The sequence below is a fragment of the Charadrius vociferus genome, unplaced genomic scaffold (genome assembly GCF_000708025.1).
Source record: "Charadrius vociferus isolate BGI_N301 unplaced genomic scaffold, ASM70802v2 scaffold927, whole genome shotgun sequence".
NCBI lineage: Eukaryota > Metazoa > Chordata > Aves > Charadriiformes > Charadriidae > Charadrius > Charadrius vociferus.
Window position 1 is genome coordinate 62735 of NW_009649344.1, and position 8204 is coordinate 70938.

At 43.4% G+C, this 8204-nt stretch overlaps 1 protein-coding gene across 1 annotated transcript in view; it reads right to left on the minus strand.

Annotated features, from left to right (window-relative positions):
- LOC104290377 (excitatory amino acid transporter 1-like) overlaps window positions 1-7902 on the minus strand; it is a gene marked incomplete at its 5' end in the record, with an annotated part of 26184 nt that extends 18282 nt beyond the window's left edge. Inside the window, 2 exon segments of the mRNA XM_009889473.1 lie at window positions 3062-3357; window positions 7860-7902. Of these exon segments, the coding sequence (XP_009887775.1) occupies window positions 3062-3357; window positions 7860-7902 (339 nt within the window).
- Between the last annotated feature and the right edge of the window lie 302 nt (window positions 7903-8204).

Below are 8204 nucleotides of genomic sequence, written 5' to 3' on the forward strand. Positions count from 1 at the left end.
GGATGCCATACGACATCGTCACTGAAAGGGTACCTTTCCCTCACGCCTGACAGGAGTCGCCTCCAGAGGCTGAGGCCTTGTGTCTTTTTCCCAATCGCCTTGTCAATGCCCGCTTCCCTAGACAGGGATCCCAGCTGCTTGGCTTCCCTGCCCTCTAATTCCAAGCTACTGGCCCCCTTATCCCATCATCGGAGCAGCCAGGTGACAATGTGCTCACCTGGACGTCGACTGAAATCTTTTCACATATCTCGCAGCTCACTCAGGGATAGGGATCGGGTGATTATCTCTGGTTCTGTCTCTTCCTCCCGTTCCTTTGATGGCCCTGGTTCATCATCATCCCTTACTACGCGAACTGACTTCTTGGTGTATTTCTTCTTCTGTATAGGAGCAACGGATACTGGCACGGGTTGATTGTTTGGTTCAGCTGCAGTGCCTGCCACCAGGGTTTGAGTTGCTGCAGTTCCTGCCACCGGGGGTTTGACTAGCCACATTGCCTGCCACTGGGGTTGGAGTAGCCGCAGTGTCTGCTGGCCTAGTTTCCCCCTCTTTCCCCTCAGCGTCCTGCATACTACTGAGCAGTGTTTGGTAGAATTAACCCCATCCCTGCCGGAACCAGGACAAAGGAGAAAAGATTTTTGCTTTGTATAGATGTTTCCTGGCAGAAATGGAATTTTCCTGGAAAAAATATACTTATTTTTGGTTTTGTATCTAGTATTACAACATATGTGTGTGCAGTCTTGGGTAGTTTTTTATGCTTTTGGAGTTGATTTGTTTGTTTGTTTGTTTTCTGTAGTAAAGAAGACAACAAGACATAATTTCTTTCCGTAATTAACCTTCTACCTGACAAATAATGAATCTTCATTGTTGAAAAGACTTCATACCTAATATTTGAAGGAAAAGGTATTGATTTTATTTACCTATTGAACACAATAAAGTGGCAAAATTATGTGTATCTGTAAGCAAGGGTGTTGGAATCAGTGCTGTTTAACATCTTTGTTGGTGACATAGATGTTGGGATGGAGTGCTCCCTCAGCATGTTTGCCGACAACACCAAGCTGTGTGGGGTGGTCGACATGCTGGAGGGAAGGGATGCCATCCAGAGGGACCTGGACAGACTTGAGAGGTGGACCCATGCAAATCTCATGAAGTTCAACCAGGCCAAGTGCAAGGTCCTGCGTATGGGCCGGGGCAATCCCATGCACAAATACAGGCTGGGAGGAGAATGGATTGAGAACAGCCCTGAGGAGAAGGAGAAGGGCGTGTTGGTGGATGAGAAGCTCAACATGAGCCAGCAATGTGCGCTCAGTGCCCAGAAAGCCAACCTGGGCTGCATCAAAAGAAGTGTGGCCAGTAGGTCGAGGGAGGTGATTCTGTCCTTCTGCTCTGCTCTTCTGAGACCCCACCTGGAATATTGCATCCAGCTCTGGAGTCCTCAGCACAAGAAGGACATGGACCTGTTGAAGCGGGTCCAGAGGAGGGCTACAAAGATGATCAGAGGGCTGGAGCACCTCTCCTATGAAGACAGGCTGAGAGAGTTGGGGTTGTTCAGCCTGGAGAAGAGAATATTCCGTGGAGAGGGTAGATTTAGTCTTCTGTGGAAGAGGGTAGATTTAGAATAGATATTTGGAAGAAATGTTTCACTCTGAGGGTGGTAAGGCACTGGAACAGGTTGCCCGGGGAAGTTGTGGAGGCCCCATCCCTGGAATCGACACTTATGAGTTTAGAAGGAACTAAACTACTTTAATGAAATATCAATAATAAACTAATACAAAGGAAATAATGAAATATAAACAAAACTGTATCAAGCTTCCAGGATGACAATCATGTCACCGGCTGGCACTGGGGAAGTCCCAGGCTGGACTCAGTGACGGACGGGAACTGGATTCCGGATCTGCATTCGGGATCGGGATCCAAGGCAGACGAACAGACAGAGCCCTCCTCGGATGCTGGCCACTGAAGAAAAAGAACCCTTTGATCCCTCAGCTATTATACTGAGCATGAGGCAGCTGGGATGGAATACCCTGTTGGTCAGTTTTGGGTCACCTGTCCTGTTTGCTCCTCCCCGCAGGTGGGACCTGTCTATGCTTTTCCACTTCTGACCCTCCAACAGGGCATATAACAAAGTTAGCTGGCCTTGGGTGTTGTAGCAATAAGTATAAGCAAGAGCCTCTCCGCATAAGGGTTATTAAACATTGGAATAGGCTGCCCAGGGAGCTGGTGGATTCGCCATCCCTGGAGGTGTTTAAAAAAAGGGTAGATGTGGTGCTTAGGGATGTGGTTTAGAGGTGGTTTTGTCAGGGTAGGTTGATGGTTGGACTTGATGATCTTAAAGGTCCCTTCCAACCTTAGCGATTCTATGATTCTATGATACCATGCCTTGACATCATCTATAAACATAAGTCTTATCGCTCTGAGAGCAAAAAGTGTACAATATGCTGTTAATTTTCAGTAGTTAGAAGAGGCCTAGCTAAGAAGCAAAATTACTGGACAAAATTGGTGTTTTACCTCAAACCAGAACAGTGTTCAACACCAGGTTGGATGGGTCTTTGAGCAACCTGGTCTAGTGGGAGGTATCCCTGCCCATGGCAGGGGGGTTGGAACTAGATGATCTCTCACTCCCTTCCAACCTGAACCATTCTATGATTCTATGATATACATATACGCTACACAACTGAAAGAACCAGTTGTGTTGGAAACTAATGATAGCAAGGTCTTGCTGTGTAGAAATAAGATTATGGGAGAGGTTTGTTGTTTTCCTTTAGTGAAGTCAGAGGAGGTCATAAGGAAACTTTGATAGCATACTGTTGTGATCTCTGTCTTTATGAAGACCTAGAATGGCTCTGTATAAGCTTGGCAAATTCTGCCATAGACCCTGATTTTTTTGTGTCAAAAGCTAAACACACTGAAAGAATAGGTATTTTTGAGCAAATTATTGATATACAGAATTACAGTTCTTGGGTTCCTGACTTCCTTCCAACCAGACTCTTGCTTTCCAGTGCATGACTGTGATGAAAAAATATTGTTAGTAACTTAATATGGAATTTATCAAAGAGGCACTTACCACATAATTAGAGCTACCAATCTCATGATAGCCTCATTTAGGCTACCAAAGAAGTCTTTTAATGCCTGACCATGCTCCTTCATGCTTCCAATTACCAGGCCAAAGCTTATTGAGAAAACCACCAAGCCAAGGGCATTCACTCCATTTACAGAACCTGAAACAGAAACTATTTCCTCTTTCATTCGGGTGAGGGTTTCCATTGTTTCTGACACATTCCTTAATATGGAAGCCATCGTGGATGTGTCATTGGATGAAATATCTACTTTAAACAGTCTCTTTTCATAGTTTGTTTTGAACTGGTAAGACAAAAAGAAAAGGTAGGAACTCTGTGAATTATAGCAAACAGGTAAAAATCACACATTAAATTATTAATTACTATTGTAGGACAGTTGTATTCTTTGTGTAATATTTGTTAGTAGAATGTGCTGTTATGAAAGCCTAGCTTTCCTGAAAGCAAAAAAAAATCCATATTAACTTCAAGAGGTAAAGCTTCACCTTTAGCTTCCGGAACTCGCTTTCTCATAAATATGTCAAAATCAAAGATGCAGATTTGTCATGCGCATGAGTTTTGTGACAAAACTATTGATTCTTAGTTTGTATTTTTATAAATTGTTATTTTTCCCAATGAAATTTTCCCAACTGTTAAATAAATAGGCCTTTTTTGGCTAGTTGAAATATTTTCATGTGCTCTGGAGTTTCCTTACTTTTTCATCTTTTTGAATTAGAGAAAATTAGAGTGAAAGTAACTGAAATATAACATACCTCTTTTTTCCTTTTCTATGGCAAAGCCATTAGTTTTCTCTGCTTTGCAGTAACAAATCACCACTTTTCTTAACTAAGAATGGACCTCTACCTTAAATGATTCCATTATGGAATGGGCAAATCAATTTCAAAATCTCAATATGGTCCCAAACGTCTACTTTGAAAACCAGTCTTTCACTACCTCATACTTTTCCAAAGAGAAATATGTATCCTGAATATTTCTCTCTGGGCTCAAAAAACCTTGCAATCCTGTCCTGATTATATTCTTTTGAGGAAAGAATACTAAATATCACTAGTAAAATGTTTCTAATGTATATCGATGCTAAATAACATATTAAAGCTATGGGATGCTGGTGTCAAGGTTATTCAGCAACTTTGGATTTTCATTCTTTTGGGCCTGCCAGCAACCCTCCCCAAATATTAAGTCTGGGAGCTGTAGTATTATTACTAATATTTGGAGACTGTTGCACACTCTGAAAGTATTTGAGTTATATGGAATACTTATGACTAAGATGGGAAACCTGAATATCAGCATCTAATATCGCTGACCTAATTTTCTGTTATTTTCCACACCTGAATAGTTTTCATGCACTCCTTCCACATATTTGCTGTATCCCCTGAAGGCTTTAAGTCTTTCAGAACATCAAGTAAAACTGGCTTAGAGGATATTTATGGAAAATTTCTGAATAAGATGTAGCAGAAAAAATCTCCATGGAGGTTAGATATTCTTGAGTTTTAAATGAAATTTGCTAAAAAGTTTTAAGACTTGGGCTGTGGTTAGAGTAGACAGCTGAGCTGTTACAGTTCCACTTCACAGAATTCACAGAATTCACAGAATTCACAGAATTCACAGAATTGTTAGGGTTGGAAGGGACCTCTGGAGATCATCTAGTCCAACCCTCCTGCCAGAGCAGGGTCACCTACAGCACGTTACACAGGACAGCGTCCAGGCGGGTTTTGAATGTCTCCAGAGTGGGAGACTCCACCACCTCTCTGGGCAGCCTGTTCCAGTGCTCCACTACCCTCAAAGTAAAGAAGTTCCTTCTCATGTTAAGATGGAACTTCCTATGTTCAAGTTTATGCCCATTACCCCTCGTCCTATCACTGGGCACCACTGAAAAAAGACTGCTCCCATCCCCCTGGCATCCTCCCATTAAGTATTTGTAAGTATTAATAAGATCCCCCCTCAATCTTCTTTTCTCTAGACTAAAGAGACCCAAGTCCCTCAGCCTTTCCTCATAAGAAAGGTGCTCCAGTCCCCTAATCATCTTTGTTGCCCTTTGCTGGACCCTCTCCAGCAGTTCCCTGTCTTTCTTGAACTGGGGAGCCCAGAACTGGACACAGTACTCCAGATGCGGTCTCACCAGGGCAGAGTAGAGGGGGAGGATGACCTCCCTCGACCTGCTGGCCACACTCTTCTTGATGCACCCCAGGATGCCATTCGCCTTCTTGGCCGCCAGGGCACATTGCTGGCTCATGGTCATCCTGTTGTCCACCAGGACTCCCAGGTCCCTCTCCACAGAGCTGCTCTCCAAGAGGTCAGCCCCCAACCTGTACTGGTGCATGGGGTTATTCCTCCCCAGGTGCAGTACCCTACACTTACCCTTATTGAACTTCATAAGGTTTCTTTCTGCCCAACTCTCCAGCCTGGCGAGGTCACGCTGTAAGGCAGCACAGCCTTCTGGCGTGTCAGCCACTCCTCCCAGTTTTGTGTCATCAGCAAACTTGCTGATGGTACACTCTATCCCTTCATCCAGATCATTGATGAATATGTTGAACAAAACTGGGCCCAGTACTGACCCCTGAGGGACACCACTTGTTACTAACCTCCAACTAGACTCTGCACCACTAACCACAACCCTCTGAGCTCTATCTGTAAGCCAGTTCTCAATCCACCTCACTGTCCATTCATCTAAGCCACACTTCCTAAGCTTTCCTGTGAGGATGATGTGGGAGACAGTGTCGAAAGCCTTGCCAAAGTCAAGGTAGACAACATCCACTGCCCTCCCCTCATCCACCCATCTAGTTACTTTGTCATAGAAGGCTATCAGATTAGTCAGACATGACTTCCCCTTGGTGAATCCATGTTGACTACTTCTGATAATCTTCTTTTCATCCAGGTGCTTTGAGATGACTCCCAGAACAAGCTGCTCCATCATCTTCCCAGGGATGGAGGTGAGGCTGACCGGCCTGTAGTTTCCCGGGTCATCCTTCCTGCCCTTTTTGAAGACTGGAGTGACATTGGCTATCCTCCAGTCCTCAGGCACCTCACCTGTCCTCCAGGACCTTTCAAAGATAATGGAGAGAGGCCCAGCAATGACTTCCCCCAGCTCCCTCAGCACACGAGGGTGCATCCCATCAGGCCCCATGGATTTATGTATATCCAATTTATCTAACTGATCTTTAACGTGCTCCTTGTCAACCAAGGGATAGTCTTGTTTCCCCCAGACTTTCTCTGTTACCTGCAAAGTCGGGGTCTCACAAGGACTGGCCCGAACAGTGAAGACAGAAGCAAAGAAGGCATTTAGCAACTCCGCCTTCTCTGCATCATCCGTCACCACAGCACCTGTCTCATTCAACAACGGGCCCACATTTTCCCTAGTTTTCCTTTTGTCTCCTATATACTTAAAGAAACCCTTCCTGTTGGCCTTGACATCCCTCGCCAGGTTCAATTCCAAGGCTGCCTTGGCTTTCCTTGTTTCCTCCCTGCATACCCTGACAGCATTCTTGTATTCCTCCCAAGCAGTCAGCCCCTTCTTCCACCTATTGTAAACTCCCTTCTTCCACCTGAGCCTTTTCAGAAGGTCCCTGCTCAGCCAAGCAGGTCTCCTTCTCCCCTTGCCTGATTTCTTTCTCTTTGGGATGCACTGATCCTGAGCTTGGAGGAGGTGACGCTTAAATAGCAGCCAGCTCTCTAGAGCCCCCTTACCCTCTAGAGCCCTTTCCCATGGGATTTCTCCAAGCAATTCTTTGAAACGATCAAATTTAGCCCTCCTGAAGTTTAGGGTTTCAACTCTACTTGTCATTTTGTCTATTCTACACTTAATCCTGAACTCTATCTTCTCATGATCGCTGCAGCCCAGTCTGCCCCCAACCTTTACATCCTCCACCAGTCCCTCTTTGTTTGTGAGTATCAGGTCCAGTAAAGCACCTCTCCTTGTAGGTTCCTCCACCACCTGAGTCAACTTCCTCACCTGCTCCCATCCAACTTGTGATAATTTCTCGTCTGTGTCAGTTATAGTTTGACCTTTCCATGAGCCAATCCTACTCTTTAAATTGGCAGGAAAACTTACCAAGCAAAAATGTGACCATTTTTTGGTAAAGGCTATGGAGATGAATCAACTCACTGAGTAATATCAGATGAATACCAGACAGGGCAAAACACTGAGACTGAGACTATATATCCAGGGGAAGAGGGATGGGATTGCCTCTTTAAGTGACAGAGAGATATTAGAGTAGAAATTATCCAGAAGTTATCACTGAAGGGATTTTATTTCAGTCATGACAGGAGTGTTAAAACACTTCCTAACACTGTACATCAAAGACTTTTTTTAAAAAAAATGTGTGTGGGTATGATAATTGTGTTGTATGTATGTATATTTTTATTACTGTTTTAAAGTAGAAAAAAAAAGTTAGGTAAAAATTCCTTAATACAAATATCTGAAGGGTGTAATTATGCTGGGCTTGTGGGCATGCAAATTAAGACAAACATAAAAAAGCAAGATGCTTAATGAGGACTGGAATTAAAGCCTAATTTCCTACCACATTTCCTATTAATTTCTTACTTTCCCTAAACACATCATAACTGACTTTGCTGATTCTCCTCAGGTCCTTCTCTCATTCCTACCTATTTGACTAGGTCAAAAGCAAGATATGATATAGCTGTTAGACAGTGTTAGATGTGTGCTGCCTGGCTGAATGACTGCTGCCTGTTGGAACAGCTTAAGAGTTAAGTCATAAACTGCTTTTCTTTCAGTGGCAGCACGATTTCTTACTTTATTATATGTTTTAGTTGGAAATAACAAAACATTTTTACCTGTTTAAAGCAAGCTTCCACCAGATTTGGAGGGAACATATTTCTGTGAAAAAGAAAGAAAATAGCATGAGAAGTAATAAAACTCTAGTAATACCTTAAGTAGTGGCACAGCTAATAAAAGAATTGACCAGCTAATTTTCCAAGAAATCCTAACACAAATATGTAATTGTGTACAGTGAGTAGAGGTTTGCATATAGCATTGGCCTGGTTAGCTTTATCACGACAAAATGTAGTAGGGTTGGATAGATCCTGTCAATTGCAATCTCTGTATCCAATATTGTATAGCAGGTCTGGTTATGGAACAGAATATTATCTAAATTACCAAATGAACAAAGCTCTATGGGT